This window comes from Hyla sarda, chromosome 9 (assembly GCF_029499605.1).
Source record: "Hyla sarda isolate aHylSar1 chromosome 9, aHylSar1.hap1, whole genome shotgun sequence".
NCBI classification, from domain to species: Eukaryota; Metazoa; Chordata; class Amphibia; order Anura; family Hylidae; genus Hyla; species Hyla sarda.
In genome coordinates this window covers 130,117,461-130,135,082 of record NC_079197.1, presented here as the reverse complement: position 1 = coordinate 130,135,082, position 17,622 = coordinate 130,117,461, and the positions used below count along the sequence as shown (strand labels likewise).

Genomic DNA, 17,622 nt, shown 5'->3' with positions numbered 1-17,622 from the left:
ACTACACACATAGGGCTTCCGCCGGAAAGCTCTGTGTGTATAGTGAGCAAGAAATACGCAGCGTATTTCCCGCTGCTGCTGTAAATTTTGCGCAGCGTGAAATACGCTGCGTATACGCCAGGTGGGAACGCACCCTAAGGGTGCATTCCCACATGGCGTATTTTGCTGCATAATTGCTGCGTATTTGCTGCTCCATATTTTATTTCCCATTGAAGTCAATGGGTTAGACAATACGCAGCAGCAAATACGCAGGTGGGAAAATACACCAGGTGGGAACGTACCCTAAATGCCTGATTGCGGGGGTCCCGCCGCTGGGGATGCCCGCAATCTTTCATGCAGCACCCCACTATCATCAGCCTACGGAGTGAACATCGCTCCGGGTCTGATAAATCACGATCATGGGGCCGGAGTATCGTGATGTCACAGCTCCGCTCCTGTGTGCCGTCACGCTCCGCCCCCTCAATGCAAGCCTATGGGAGGGGGCGTGGCGGCTTGCTGTGATAAGATATATAACAGAGGTTATATAACAGGGATTTATATATTCACAATGCTTTACTGATTTATAAAAAATGAAAATGTAATGTATCCCACCATGACTGGATATGCACAAAGTAACATCCTATGCAGGCTATGATACCAGAGGATATCTGAGTGACACAATAATATCTAGGCGTGTACATTTCATAATGCAAGTTTTACACATAGGAATTATTTTATCAATGTAATTGCTATGCCTATTATTCTTTTTTGTTTTGCAGAATCAGCAAGCAAAAATAGCCCAGCTTTACCTCCCCCTTGTAGGCATGTTGCTAGATAACGTCTCAAAGTTTGCTAGCAGAGATTCCCTTTACCACTGTACAGCAGTGTCAACTTCTGTAAGTGTTTTTTCCTCCATAGAAATTGTTTATCATCTACCGGTATATATATATATATATATATATATATATATATATATATATATATAAATATAAAACTCAGTGGGGGATATTTATCAAAACCTGTCCACAGGAAAAGTTGCCCAGTTGCCCATAGCAACCAATCAGATCGCTTCTTTCATTTTTAACAAGGCCTCTGCAAAATGAAAGAAGCAATCTGATTGGTTGCTATGGGCAACTGGGCAACTTTTCCTTTGCACAGGTTTTGATAAATCTCCCCCAGTGTGTGTATGTATGTATGTATGTGTGTATGTTCCACAGAAACTTTCAAACAGCTAAAGATATTAACATGAAACTTGGCACACATGTTACTTATATATCAACAACAAACATAGGATAGGGGATTTAACCCTTACTCACCCCCATTTGTCAGGGGCGGGGTTTATGTTTAAAGTCCCATACAAGTCAATGGGAAATATATGTTACTGCATAACTTCCAAACGGCTGGAGATATTTCGATAATACTTGGTCACATGTTACGTATATGTCCACTTAAAATATAGGATAGTTAATTTAACCCTTAACTACCCCCATTTGTGAGGGTCAGGGTTTTTGTTTAAAGTCCCATGCAAATCAATGGGAAATGTATGTTCCCATCTAATTTCTGTACGGCTGGAGATATGGTACTGGTACACATATTACGGGTCGGGATATGAGGACGGGATGGGAGGTCGGGATAGGAGGACGGGATATGAGGACGAGATATGAGGTCGGGATAGGAGGTCGGGTAGGAGGTCGGGATAGGAGGTTGGGATAGGAGGACAAGATAGGAGGACGGGATATGAGGACGGGATATGAGGACGGGATAGGAGGTTGGGATAGGAGGTTGGGATATGAGGATGGGAAAGGAGGTCGGGATAGGAGGTCTGGATAGGAGGACGGGATAGGAGGTTGAGATAGGAGGATGGGATAGGAGGTCAAGATAGGAGGTCGAGATATGAGGACGGGAAAGGATGTCAGGATAGGAGGTCGGGATAGGAGGACAAGATAGGAGGATGGGATAGGAGGTCTGGGAAGGAAGTTGGGATAGGAGGTCGAGATAGGAGGACGGGATAGGAGGTCGAGATATGAGGACGGGGAAGGAGGTCAGGATAGGAGGACGGGATAGGAGGTCTGGATAGGAGGTCGGGATAGGAGGTCGAGATAGGAGGTCGAGATATGAGGACGGGATAGGAGGTCAGGATAGGAGGTCGGGATAGGAGGACGGTATAGGAGGTTGAGATAGGAGGACGAGATAGGAGGTCAGGATAGGAGGTCGGGATAGGAGCTCGAGATTGGAGGACGGGATAGGAGGTCGAGATAGCAGGACGGGATAGGAGGTCGAGGACGGGATAACAGGACGGGATAGGAGGATGGGATAGGAGGACGGTATAGGAGGTCGGGACAGGAGGTCGAGATAGGAGGTCGGGATAGGAGGTCGGGATGTGGGGTCGGGATAGGAGGTCGGGATGTGGGGTCGGGATATGACAACAATATATGAGGACTGCATATGAAGTCAAAAGCTTCCTCCTTTGTTTATTTTCCTCCCCAAAAAGGATTAGGAAGGAAAAACCAGGCAACACCGGGTACTCAGCTAGTATAAATATAAAATTGGCTACAAATTGTGGACTAACAGAACCGTAGAACAATTTCTGGTTATTAAACAAGGCATTGTATAAGCTAACACTATACTTAAACCTTCATTGTTACTGTGTTTGGCAAAGGTAAATGCACTTAACAAAAACCTAGGGTTCCAACATGGCGTCACCTATGCGTTGTGGTAAGAGTGCAGGACTATGATTTGCCACTACACCTTTAATGTGCCATAATAATGTTTTCCTATAGAGAAAAAAATAAAGAGGTTATATAGTGAAAACTATGTAGCTGATCACGGGGGACCCAACCACTTGGAGCCCTGCAATCTCTGAAAAAGAACTTCGGCTGTCAGTGAGGAGTGCGCAGTTTACAGCACACGCTCCTCACTGACAACTGGGGTCCAGTTCTGGAGATCCTCTTTAAGAATAGTGGGAATACTATGAATCAATATTGGAAATCATCAACAAATACTATGAATTGGAAATCATCAACAACGATTGTTGCCCTACTTAAAAGTGAAACAGACCATGCTCTTAAATCCTGCTAAATAAATGTATATATTTGGAAAATGGACAAAATGTAGTCACTAGTTGACAACATCCGGGTCCATTAAATGGGCACACTCATTAAAATACATTTTTGCTATTGCACACCTTATGGTAAATAAAAAATATTTCTAATATACTTTGTTTTGAAACAAAATGAAGTTTTCTATGTTTTATTTGCGCTTAAAAAAAGCTCAAGAGCACATTTTCCCCCATCTTATACACAGACTTTGAACCGAAGCCCAAACAAAGAAAGTGCAGCCTGGAGTGCTGAGGGGTGTGTGTCCAAAGTATATTAGAAATATTTTTTATTTACCATAAGGAGTGCAATAGCTAAAATTAGTTTTAATCATGGCTACCCTTTAGAGGGATATTCCGACCTACCTCTGATCGCTGGGGCCTGCCGCTAGGACTCCCCGTGATCTCCCTGCAGCACCCGCATTATGTGTGGAGCTGCGTCTCCAGGCTTGGAATCCGTACGTTTTCGGGACAGGAGATGTGACGTAACGCCCGCCCGTTACGCCCCTTCCCATAGACATGAAGGGAGGGGGCGTGACGTGACGTCACAGGGGGGGGGGGAGGGGGCCATGGCATTATGTCGAATGCAAAAAAAAGAAGTTGTGAAGGAGTAGGGTCTCAAGTGTCGTATTTTGCTATGAATTTTCTGCAGGTCTGTTTGCTACCCTTTGATTTCAGTGGGTAGGAAAATGCACAGCAGCAAATATGCAGCAAAATACGGCACATGTGGCCCTTTCCTAAAACAAAAATGTGACTATTCAAACATTAGCAAAACAGTTTTGAAAATTAAACTTCTTATAAAAGTATAGTTTGGAGACTCAGAATGCCTTTAGAATACATTGTGTGACCATAGCCTTCTATTATGGTGTTCAGCACCACCAAGGAAATAGAACTAGGGGTAGTTTTTAATTTTTCATGATCTTGAAATAATTCAATGCAGCTAGTCTGCTGCTAGTGTTTTTCTAACACTAGAATTTATTTTGCAGGCATCCAGGGACACATTTATGTGCAGCTTTTCCTCTCCTTCCAACAGATCAAGCTTGATCATGGACAAAGACATTGGTAAGTAGTCACGATTTTGCAGCCAGGTAGACCCCTAAGTCATTTAATTCTGGCTATACATATTAAATAACTGTGATCTCTGTACAAGGTGAAGCCTATTCTCTCCCTGTGTGTGCAGAACAGCTGTCAATTTATCTATATTAAATGGGAAGTGTCAGCCTATTGTGTTTTGTGTTTTTTTTTTACTTTTGGATAGTAACCTAAAATAAATTAAATACACTAATATATATATATAAAAAAAATTGTCTATAATAAATTTCCAATTTTAATAATATATCATTGTCTGGTGTTAAAGAGAACATGTGAGGTCTCCAGGGCCTCACTCATAACCTGATGGTGAGTGAACACCGTTCCAACACTGTCCTATACCTTCCCACATAGAACATGAAAACCCAGAGAATGGTATTAAGCCGTGGAGGAGGGTACGCGGTAGCATCCCTTCATAGTTTTCATGACCTCACAAAAAATATTTTTACTCTTGATTTAAAGGACATCTGTAGAGCAATATAACTTATACCCTATCCAAAGGATACTGTAGGAGATAAGTTATAGATTGCGGGGATCCAAGCGCTGGGGCCCCCCCTGCAATCTCCTGGAAGGGCCGCGGAAGTCTGCAGGAAGTGCAGTGTCGTCCCCAGCAGAAAGCCGCGGCAGCCCCCTCCATGTATCTCTATGGGATACATGGAGGAGGCGTGTGGGCCCCATCCAGGAGATTGCTTGGGGCCCCAGCGATTGGACCCCTGCGATGTATAGCTTATTCCTTATCCTTCAGATAGGGGATACATTATATTGCACTACAGATGTCCTTTAAGTTACACTTTACTGCAAAAACAAATCACTATTGGTTGCAGCAATATGATTGCTAATCTGGTAGATATTCTGGAGTAAATCTGGAGTATGTATACTGAGGAACTTGGAAACCATGTACTGTATAATACATTTTACCCATTACTCAGTTTGTTTTTAAAAACTTTGTCGCCAGGAAAAAAGTATTCAATCAATTATGAAAACTGTAAATATTCAATAATATTCAATCAATATTTAACAATATTTAGAGCCTTGTAAATTTTTCAATCACAATTTACAAGGCTCTTAATTGGTCTTTACAAATGTTTAGGCATTGTTCACATGTTGTAGTACCGCAATTAATAACCGCATGGGCTTTTGCCATGAATGGACAAAATTACAATTAAAAAAAAAATGATATAACTTGTTTTTGTAGTTGCAAGATGCGTAATACATATAAATTGGAGTATTATTGAACCAGAATCTTCAAGGTTCTGCAATTTCACTTATTTATGGTGTATTCACACATACACTATCCTGCACATATTTGATGTGCAAGATTTGAAGCTGTAGATTTCAGTGTAAACTAAATGACTGAACACATATTAACTGTGTGCAGGATACTGTATGTCTGAATAGATCCTGAAAGGGAATCTGTCAGCTCAGTGCCAGTCATGTAGCTGCAGATCCTGCCAGATACCAGTGGTCCCTCAACATACGATGGTAATCCGTTCCAAATGAACCATCGTTTGTTGAAACCATCGTATGTTGAGGGATCCGTGCAATGTAAAGTATAGGAAGCTGTACTCACCTGTCTCCGCCGCTACGGACCCGTCACCGCTGTCCTGGATGTCGACCTCCATCGCTGTCGCCGCGTCCCCGTGGTGTCCCCGATGCTCAGGACGTCTCTGCCGTCATCACGTCACTACGTACGCACGCCTCTGAGAGGCCATCGCATGTTGAAATTATGGTATGTTGGGGCCATCGTATATGCTAGAACCAACATTTAAAATTAATCATACCTTTAGTTTTTCAGATCACCATTTCTAAAGATACAAAAGTTATTTTTTATTATCAGCTTAAAAGTCAAACTAGTGGTGCTAAGCTGCTGCCACGTCTCTTCTCTCCTCCACCCTCTCCACTTTAAATAATTGACATACAAGGTTCAAAGCCAAGCACTGCAGTGTTATCGAGTAAATCACAGAGGGTTGTAATGAGTGAGCATGTGCCTGTTTCATTCTGCCTGTAGTTTAGGCAACATGAAGCACCTAGCAGGTTCCCTTCAAATTTCCAATTTTGTAACTCCATATATTTTTATAGGTTCAAAATAGTTGTTGAAAGTTTATTATATTAGTACAGAGCTCAAAATCACCTCTATAGATATAGTGATGCATGGTAAATCTTGCTGCCTGCACTGTGCTTAGTGCCTGCTGTTTTGTTATTGAGTTCAGTGTATGAACTGTATGCATCAATATACTAAACTCCCCCTAGTGGTGTCAGCAGGAAGCCAGAATCTATTATTTACATTAAGGTAAGCTTAATAGATTAGGTTAAAAAAATCTTGGGGATGGAGGACTTCTATTCCATCCCTTCTTTCTAGTGATCAGTGGGAGTCTCAACAGCAAGATCCCCACAAGTCACAACCTCTGGCATATCTCTATGATTTCCCCCACTTCATGGGGTCTGCTTGAATGCTATAAATTATTTATTGGATTAATTACATTAAATACTTCTTTTTTACAATCTTAAGGTTACAGCTCATCTTTGGTAAATGGTTGCATCATGAAAAGGGATGACTCGCGTGGCTCAATCACCATGGATGGAACATCTGATCTCAACATGAACGTGGAAAATGTAGGTTTTACATAAGTTAGACAGTTTTTATTATACATTTATTATAATATAATAATTCAGAAATTAATATGGTTGAGCACCTTATAGTCTGGCAAGTGTGATGTCTCCTGCACATAAATGTTTCATAATAGAAAAAACAAGACCAATTGATCAATTGAAAATCTTTGTTGCATCTTAAGTGATTTTTTTTTTCCTGTGATCCAATAGTTCCATTTACTGTCCATTGTAAATTACACCCCTCCTAACATAGATATCATGTCCTATCCATGTTATCCTACTTCTACAAGGAAAGGTTGGTAAGGGTAACACTGCAACTACCCAATATACACCTATCATACATAAGGCCCCTATGGGTAGAGTATATATATGTTTTTGGTTTTTTTAAGTGGCTCCAGCTCAGTAAAATAATGCAGAAAAACACACCATATACCATCCTAACAGAGGCCAAAATGTCACTGCGTGAACAGGACAGCAGAAAAAAACATTAAAGTCAATGGGCAGAGGATATGTGCATTAATTTGGAGCGGAGGATTCAAGAGGAATTACACGAGCAAATTACTCTTGAATTACTCAGTGTGAAAGCACCCAAACACATACAGGGACCTTTCCCAGTGCATATGTTAAAAACGTATTATGAATAGACTGTGAAACGAGCCTAACTGTTTGTACTGTCTAGCCATCCAATGGACTGGAATATAGATTCTTGTGACTGCAACCTTTTTTAACTTCTGTGTTTGGTGCAGGTTCATATCATCTTTACATCAACAGGCCTCATTGCTACAACATATAGCTCCAACAATAGACACAGTTTTCAGTTTTTCTGCTTTCACTACCAAATGTCCCTTACAACCTTCTGTAAATAAAAAGAAAAGAGTCACACAAAGGTAACATAATGTTAAAGGCCATCTGTGGAAGAAAACAACTTATCCCCTATCCACAGGTGGTCCGCAGTGTTTGATCACTGGTGGTCCGAACGCTTTTTCCCAGGACTTGACCCCTAGTTATAATGGATAATTCTCTCATCGAGGATTTTCAATTTTAAAGGGTTCCCAATTTCTCAGTTTAATGGTTGTTGTTATATAAACTCTTCAGATGCGTAGAAGCTCCACAAAAAGCAGTGTGTCTCCTTATACCCAACTGGATTCATATGAAATGAAGAGCCTTCTGATCAGCTATTTGTACATAGTCAAAGTTATTTCAGAAGGTAAGTGTCCATATTACATATATTATATTTCTATAAAAGTGAAAACTAAATGTCATTCATAAAACAGTCTCCTCTAGTCTCCGCATTTATTGTCCATTCACACGTACAGTATTCTGCTCAGATTTGATTTGCAGGATTTTCTGCTGCAGATTTCTATTTAAATTGAATGATTGATCACAGCTTCAAATCCTGTGCATCAAATCTGCACAGAATACTGTACGTGTGTACGTGTCACATAAAACAAGTTATAAAACCAGGAGAAAGGCAAATAGGGAATGATTACCAACAGTCAAGTATAAAAAAGTTAATTAGACTTCATAATGTGCAATTATTCAGTTGTGTTATATATTACCAAGGATTTTAGTACAAACTTTGCCTAATGCAATGTATGTGTAAGTTTACTCCATCAGGGTATGTTCACAATGCGGAATTCCGCACTGTGAACCTTACCATCAGTGTGAATGGGTCTTCCGTGAGACCCATTCACACTTAGGAATTTCAGCAGCGGACAATATAGATGAGCGAACTTACAGTAAATTCGATTTGTCACGAACTTCTCGGCTCGGCAGTTGATGACTTTTCCTGCATAAATTAGTTCAGCTTTCAGGTGCTCCGGTGGGCTGGAAAAGGTGGATACAGTCCTAGGAGACTCTTTCCTAGGAATGTATCCACCTTTTCCAGCCCACCGGAGCACCTGAAGGCTGAACTAATTTACGCAGGATAAGTTATCAACTGCCGAGCCGAGAAGTTCATGATGAATCGAATTTACTGTAAGTTCGCTCATCTTTAGCGGACAACTCTGCGGCTGAAATTGTTCCACGCAAAGAAAGAACATGTTCTTTCTTTGCGCGGAATTCCGGCAATTGCAGCGTGGTTCTCCGCGAGCGGAGATTCCGCAATCTGAACATACCCTCGTAATGGAAAATGCATCCCAAAACCAAGTGTATAGGACCAATGGGCTTATGCACAGTAGATGGCCGTGGGCTAGAGGTTTGAAAAATTAACATGTAAGGGGGAATGTATCTGTTACGCCGAGTGCTCCGGGTCCCTGCTCCTCCCCGGAGCGCTCGCGGCGTTCTCCTCTCTGCAGCGCCCTGGTCAGACCCGCTGACCGGGAGCGCTGCACTGACACTGACGACGGGGATGCGATTCGCTCCGCTCTCTAGGGCGCGTGCATGCCAGCGCTCTAAGATTTAAAGGGCCAGTGCAACAATGATTGGTGCCTGGCCCAATCAGTCTAATTAGCTTCCACCTGCTTCCTGCTCATATAACCTCACTTCCCCTTCCCAGCATTGCCGGATCTTGTTGCCTTGTGCCAGAGAAAGCGTTTTGTGTATGTCCCAAGCCTGTGTTCCAGACCTTCTGCTGTTGCCCCTGACTACGACCCTTGCTGCCTGCCCTGACCTTCTGCTACGTCCGACCTTGCTCTTGCCTTATCCCTTGTACCATGCCTGTCTCAGCAGTCAGAGAGGTTGAGCCGTTACCGGTGGATGCGACCTGGTTGCTACCGCCGCAGCAAGACCATCCCGCTTTGCGGCGGGCTCTGGTGAATACCAATAGCAACTTAGAACCGGTCCACCGGTATGGTCCACGCCAATCCCTCTCTGACACAGAGGATCCACCTCCAGCCTGCCGAATCCTAACAGTATCCTTCCTTGCACCAGCACAAAATTGCACACATTTTTTGTGCAAGCTATGTTTCTGCACACTGTTTTGTGCAAAGTGTTTGTTCAGCATTTACACAACATTGTTTTTGCAAAAATGGGGCTTGCACATAAACTTTCACAATTTTACCATAATTTATCATTCATTTCTATCAATATTTTGTTTTGCCTCAGTCCTAACAGCAGCACATATGGGGTGTTCTGCACCTGTGAACCTGACAAATTTTCAGTAAAGACACAACTGCCCCTTAGGCCACTGTGTAATAGTAAGCAGAAAAAAAATAATAACTGAGAGAGAGTAATTTGGGTGCTGCTGTTAGGACTAAGGTAAAACTAATTATTGTTAAAAATTAACGATTTCCTTACATCCTAACCAGCAGCACATAAGGGGATTTAGCAAGCAGAGACACTACTGGGGAAGCCCACCTACAAGGCAGAGTCTAACAAAAAACAAAAGATCCTGAATTAAAAGATCCAGCACAGAGCACCAGAAATAACAAATGAGCCAGCCAGGAACATGGCAGGGACAAAATATAGGAAGTGTGGGTGGGACAAGCAGGGCTCTGTGCACTGAGGCTCTTTGACATGCCCCTGTGTGATTGACAAGCCAGGAGCCTACATAGAGTCCTCAGTGCACAGGGCCCGGCTTGTACTCAGTGTACAGAGCCCTGCTTGTCCTCAGTGTACAGAGCCCTGCTTGTCATCATTGCACAGAGCCCTGCTTATCCTCAGTGTACAGAGCCCTGCTTGTCCTCAGTGTACAGAGCCCAGCTGAAAAGGGGGCGTGTTTGCCAAAGAGGAGGCATGTCCCCAACATTTAAAAAAAAATCCCAACATATTTACTTACTACGTCACTAGGACCAGTACACTGATGGCTGGGTGGAGGAGCTGTGGCAGGTTCTGGTGGCTGGATTAAAGTGGTGTTTAGTCTAGGCAATGAGATCAAACATGAAAATGAAGAAAAGACAGAAGACGGCACTCACCATCCATATATCGGCTTTAACCCCTTAAGGACCAAGGACGTACCTTGGTCCTGCTCTCCTGATATAACGCGGGGTTACACAGTAACCCCGCATCATATCACGGCGAGCCCGGCGTCATAGTGAAGCCGGGACCCGCCTCTAATAGCGCGCAGCGCCGATCGCGGCGCAGTGCGCTATTAACCCTTTAGCCGCGCGCTCAGAGCTGAGCCGCGCAGCTAAAAGCGAAACCGAAAGTGGCCGGCTAGCTCAGTCGGGCTGTTCGGGATAGCCGCGGCTAATCGCGGCATCCCGAACAGCTTACAAGACAGCGGGAGGGCCCCTACCTGCCTCCTCGCTGTCCGATTGCCGAATGACTGCTCAGCGCTTGAGATCCAGGCATGAGCAGTCATGCGGCAGAATCATCGATCACTGGTTAATGAAACCGCTCGGTCAATGGCGTGCGCGCAAAAAAATTCCAAATTCCAAAATAGTGCATTTTTGGTCACTTTTTATATCATTTAAAAATGAATAAAAAGCGATCAATAAGTCCTATCAATGTATAAATGATACCGTTAAAAACTTCAGATCACGGCGCAAAAAATTAGCCCTTATACCGCCCCATACACGGAAAAATGAAAAAGTTATAGGGGTCAGATGATGACAATTTTAAACGTATTAATTTTCCTGCATGTAGTTATGCTTTTTTTCAGAAGTCCGACAAAATCAAATCTATATAAGTAGGGTATGATTTTAATCGTATGGACCTACAGAATAAAGATAAGGTGTCATTTTTACCGAAAAATGTAGTACGTAGAAACGGAAGCCCCCAAAAGTTAGAAAACTGCATTTTTTTTTCAATTTTGTCGCACAATGATTTTTTTTTTCCATTTCACCGTAGATTTTTGGGCAAAATGACTGATGTCATTACAAAGTAGAATTGGTGGCGCAAAAAATAAGCCATCATATGGATTTTTAGGTGCAAAATTGAAAGAGTTATTATTTTTTAAAGGCAAGGCGCAAAAAACGGAAAAAACCCCGGTCCTTAAGGGGTTAATGTCTGCTATTAGTGCATGTCAAGCGTACATGGATGTGGCATAATGGGCAGGGGGCACTCTGGGCAGACTGATTTGTGCGATGGCGCACTTCATCACACCGGCTAGAGGAAGTGTGTCATTGCACAAAACAGTCTCTCCTGGAGTGGCCCCACCCGCTCTGCGTGACATGCACTTACAGCAGACATTTAAACCATTATCTGGAAGGTGAGTGCGTCTTTTCTTCATGTTTATATTTACTAAGGTTCCACAGAGAATGTGGTGGATTTGAGCTGAGGAAAACCCCACAGCTCAGAGCATGTGTAAAAAAAAAAAAAGTAAAATGTGGGAAACCTTAGTAAATACTGTGGAAAAATATCTGTTGGGAAAAAATAAAGAAATAAGTACACTCCACTCTTAGTAAATGAGGGCCATAATGTTATTCTCTACATTATTGCAGTTTTTGACAGGTAATGGTAGATACACGTTAATATTTTGACAAGATGTTCATCATATAAAAAGTTTTTGATTCTGATAGTGCCCATCTAAACATAAAGGAAAATGAGGGGTGTCTTCCAAACCTTTGGAGAGCTCTTAAGTTCACTTTTGTTATTGTAACTGAAGAGCTGAATATGATTGATTTTGTAAATTGAGGATGAGCTCCATATCTCATATTTGACTTTTGCATATCCTAATGTTAACGTTTGTGTTGTTCTCAGAATCTCTGGTTAGCTACTGGAATAGAATGTCCCCACAGGAACTGCCGAACTTCCTTACACTTCTTGAGTAAGTAACTATAAAATTTACTACTGTACTTTAGTTGGCTTTTTCTCTTGTCATCATAAGTATCAGGTTAAACAAACAACAGATGATTGGTCCATAAAACTTTAAACCACTGTTTGGGTGTTTTCACAAGTGCCTTTCCGTTGCTGTTTTTTATGCAATGTTTTATGCCCTTATCAGGAGTGGATCATAAATAATGGGAAAGTATATAGAAGGATTCTACTTCTCCACTATTCTTTAATTTGTCAGTAGTCCTATGGATAGGCCATAAAGTCGCAAAAAAACTATTTGAAGCCATTTAAAACATTCATCCAGTAAAGTGGTGAAATTGCTGGGCAATTCATGAACAGATGGCCAACATCTACCTGTAACCTCACTGCACACGAATGCCAATCATATTACAAGTGCCTACCTAACCATATTACACATGTCCAGTCTTCATTGTAAGCCATGTAATAGAGGATATAACTCCCAAGTGATCCAAGACAAGTCTACTACAGATATTTGACACGTTAAGTGCTAAACCCTCTTCACTGACATTGGGGTTTATTTACTAACGTGATCCCGACTCTTTTTTGTCGGGTTTTGCGCCCAGATTGTGTTGCATGTCCCTTGCGACACAATTTGCGACCAAAAAACCCCAAACCCTCCACATAACAAGGAAAACATGAAAAGTGGGTGTGACCACGGGATAGAGTGGGTGTGATTCCAACAAAAGGGGCGTGGCCCCAACAGTTTTGAAAAATCCCAACATGTTTACTATGGTTTCCACAGAAAATGTTGTGCATTTGAGCTGAGGAAAACCCAACAGATCAGAACTGTTGTAAAAAAAAAGCAAAGTGTAGGGAAAAGTGCAAAATGTAGGGAAACCTTAGTAAATACCTTGGGAAAATACCAGTCGGAAATCAAAACCCACAAAGAAACCTACACTCCACTTATAGTAAATAAACCCCATTATGTTGTACTTTCTTTAAAAAGACACAATGGCCCTCATTTACTAAGAATGGAGTGTAGTTTTTTTGTGGGCTTTTTTCCTGACAGATATTTTTCCATGGTAATTACAAATTTTTCCCTACATTATGCTTTATTTTTTTTTTTACAACTGCTCTGAACTGTTGGGTTTTCCAGAGCCCAAATCCACCACATTTTATGTGGAAACATTAGTAAATGTGTTGGAATGTTTCTAAACTGTCAGGGACAAGCAGCCACATCCCTTTTCTGAGTAAAGTGGAGAGTTATTAAGGTTTTTGGGATTTGTTGTTGGAAATTCTAGTTCACAACACATGCAACACAAAAAACCCTACAAAATCTACTCAGAAAAGCCTTAGTAAATGAGGCCCAATATGTGAACCGGACCTAAAGAGCCATAATACTGCTTTTATAAACATGTCAGGGCCATGTACATGTTTGTTTTCATCAGGATTTAGGCAGTTTTTGAAGCTAGAACCAGGAGCGGATAAAAAGATACCCTTTAAAATCTCCACCTGGTTGTGACTTAAATAAAAGCACCAAAAAACAAAAAAACACCCCAACCTATGTACGTGCCCCCTTACAATGAACAGTCTGCCAGAAAAGTTAAGCTTTATGTGTGCAGTGTGGCATTTTGGAGATCTATGATGATTTCCAGACAGATCTTTACCATGCCTGCTTGTTTAAATCCCAAGCATCGGTTGTCTTGATCTACCAAGATACATATATGGGTAATAACTTCTGTATTGGTAACATATCTAAATGAAGCTATATTATTGTAATATCAGGGCTACATTATGACTTTTTGTAAGGCTACCTTGTTGATTTTAACTTCTTATCCCCTATCCCGCACAGCACCCCATAATCCGATGCACTGAGCGAACTCCGCTCCGTGTCCAGGGGACCACTGCCGTCATGCCTCCTCTATACATGTCTATGGGAGGGGGCTTGACGACTGTGTACTAGCCGACATAACCCCTCCCATAGACATGAATGGAGCGGGCATGGCATGACATCCCAAACGCCGAAGACCCAAACTTCCATGTTGAGTGCGTCAATCGTGCCCAGCGGTCGGACCCCCTACGATCAGACATCTTATCCCCTATCCTTTGGAAAGGAGATAAGATGTTTAGTGGCGGAGTACCCCTTTAAGCTATCAATCAAGTAGCACTCCACAATCTTGCAGTGTAGCCATAATCATAAGTCATAAATTACAGATATATAGATACATACATATATATATATATATATATATATATATATATATACACACACACACACACACAGTGGGGCAAAAAAGTATTTAGTCAGCCACCAATTGTGCAAGTTCCCCCACTTAATAAGATGAGAGAGGCCTGTAATTTTCATCATAGATCTACCTCAACTATGAGAGACATAATGAGAAAAAAAATCCATAAAATCACATTGTCTGATTTTTAAAGATTTTATTTGCAAATTAGGGTGGAAAATAAGTATTTGGTCAATAACAAAAGTTCCTCTCAATACTTTGTTATATACCCTTTGTTGGCAGTAACAGAGGTCAATCATTTTCTGTAAGCCTTCACAAGGTATTCACACACTGTTGCTGGTATTATGGCCCATTCCTCCATGCAGATCTCCTCTAGAGCAGTGATGTTTTGGGGCTGTCGCTGGGCAACATGGACTTTCAATTCCCTTCAAAGGTTTTCTATGGGATTGAGATCTGGAGACTGGCTAGGCCACTCCAGGACCTTGAAATGCTTCTTACAAAGCCACTCCTTCATTGCCCGGGCGCTGTGTTTGGGATCATTGTCATGCTGAAAGACCCAACCACTTTTCATCTTCAATGCCCTTGCTGGTGGAAGGAGGTTTCCACTCAAAATCTCACGATACATGGCCCCATTCATTCTTTACACGGAGCAGTTGTCCTGGTTCCTTAGCAGAAAAACAGCCCCAAAGCATGATGTTTCCACGCCCATGCTTCACAGTAGGTATGGTGTTCTTTGGATGCAACTCAGCATTCTTTCTCCTCCAAACATCCAAACATAACAAGTTGAGTTTTTACTAAAAAGTTCTACTTTGGTTTTGTGATGTCCCAGTACGGGATGAGGTGGCCCGTACTGTCCTCCTGCCCTTTCAGACAGAGTCCCTGCATGTCCCCAGGGCTCCCCTGCAGCATACCCCCATTATGTATATAGGTGTGCCTCATTTAGTGTACTGTTGCTTTAATGTTTGGATTACATGATTGTTACCCAGGAAGCTCCAGTGACCAGGTGACCCCCCAAGTGACCTATGGGCTCCTTGCACAGCCCCCTATATAATCAGGGGAGGGGCTGCAATCTCTCTCTTTCCATGCTCTTAGTTCCAGAGGTCCAGTGCAGTCAAGTCATCTCAGTGTGTGTGCTTGGAGCATTGGAGGCCTCAAGCCTAAAGTCTGCAGCCACCTGTCAATTGTAAGTAAGCCAAAGTCATCTAATTGTCAGTCATTAAGTCAGTCAAGTCAAGTCTACTGTTTATTCAGCATGTCCTGCACCAAAATCTGTCTAGCTACTGCAAGTCACCTCCTTGGGATATTGGCTGCACTGCATAGACTGTGTCATCTGTCTACCCTCAGTTAAGCTATCGGTTGTCCGTAACTTGGCGTTGGTGTCTTTATTGCCCACGTGCCTATCCCAGGACCAGCGGTATTACCTTCGGGTTGTTAAGGCTAAACCACACCCTGGTGTCATGGCAAGAAGGGGTTAAGAACATCTGCCCCTTGGGTTATAACATCTACCCTGCACCTCACACCCCGACGCCACAGTTTCATCTGACCACTAGGATGCGAGCGGAGGTCCCCTTACCTTGCTCCGTCTTGTCCGATCAGCGTTTGATTGCTCCAAGTCTGAGCTACAGGCTTGAGCAATCGAGTCGCTAGAACGCTGATTCATGCAAAGCTATGGCTTTGCAGGGATCAGGGTAAAAGATCAGTGTGTGCAGTGCTATAGGTCCCTATGGGAGCTATAACACTGCAAAAAAAAGTGAAAACAAAAAATTAATAAAGGTCATTTAACCCCTTTCCTAATAAAAGTTTGAATCACCCCCGTTTTCTCATTTAAAAAAAAAACTGTAAGTAAAAAAAATAAACATATGTGGTATCGCCGCGTGCGTAAATGTCCGAGCTATAAAAATCTATAATTAAACCGTACGGTCAATGGTGTACGTGCCCAAAAATTCCAAAGTCCAAAATAGTGTATTTTTGGTCACTTTTTATATCATGAAAAAATAAATAAAAAGTGATCAAAAAGTCCAATCAATACAAAAATAGTACCAATAAAAACTTCAGAATACAGCGCAAAAAATGAGCCCTCATACTGGCCTGTACACAGACAAATAAAAAAGTTATAGGGGTCAGAAGATGAGAATTTTTAACTTATAAGTATTCCTGCATGTAGTTATGATTTTTTTTCAGAAGTACGACAAAATCAAACCTATATAAGTAGGGTATCATCTTAACCGTATGGACCTACAGAATAATGATAAGATGTCATTTTTACCAAAAAATGCACTGCGTAGAAACGGAAGCCCCCAAAATTTACAAAATGAAATTTTTTCTTCAATTTTGTCGCACAATTAATTTTTTTCCGTTTCGCCGTGGATTGTTTGGTAAAATGACTAATGTCACTGCTAAGTAGAATTGGTGGCGCAAAAAATAAGCCATCATATGGAATTTTATGCGCAAAATTGAAAGGGTTATGATTTTTAGAAGCTGATGAGGAAAAAATTAAAACGGAAAAACGCTGAGTCCTTAAAGGGGTACTCCCACCCTAGACATCTTATCCCCTATCCAAAGGATAGGGGATAAGATGTCTGATCGTGGGGGTCCCGCCGCTGGGGACCCCCTTATTATTGCATGCGGCACCCACCTGTTTATTCACCAGAACCGCTGGAGGGTCTGAGTCGCGACTTCGGGAACGGAAGTCCGTGACATCAGGACCCCACCCCTGTGTGACGTCACGCCCGTCCCCTCAATGCAAGTCTATGGGAGGGGGCGTGACGTCACAAGGGGGTGGGGTCCTGACGTCACGGACTTCCGTTCCCGGAGTACCCCGGAGGACCCCTTTAAGGGCTCAAGCAGGTGGATACGTCTGGCACTGCATAATTTGAGTCCCTGGAGGTGTAGTGTGTTACTTATGATAGCCTTTGTCACTTTCGTCCCAGCTCTCTGCAGGTCATTCACTAGGTCCCCCCGTGTGGTTCTGGGATTTTTGCGCAC

At 42.4% G+C, this 17,622-nt stretch overlaps 1 protein-coding gene across 2 annotated transcripts in view; it reads left to right on the top strand.

Annotated features, from left to right (window-relative positions):
• The window catches only part of DOCK11 (dedicator of cytokinesis 11), a 428,541-nt gene that overhangs the window by 245,027 nt on the left and 165,892 nt on the right, over positions 1-17,622 (top strand). For both annotated transcript variants that reach the window (XM_056539360.1, XM_056539359.1), the window contains exons 32-36: positions 759-875; positions 4,060-4,135; positions 6,672-6,775; positions 7,868-7,979; positions 12,356-12,422. In XM_056539360.1, coding sequence (XP_056395335.1) covers positions 759-875; positions 4,060-4,135; positions 6,672-6,775; positions 7,868-7,979; positions 12,356-12,422 — 476 coding nt within the window. The remainder of the gene's footprint in view (positions 1-758; positions 876-4,059; positions 4,136-6,671; positions 6,776-7,867; positions 7,980-12,355; positions 12,423-17,622) is intronic.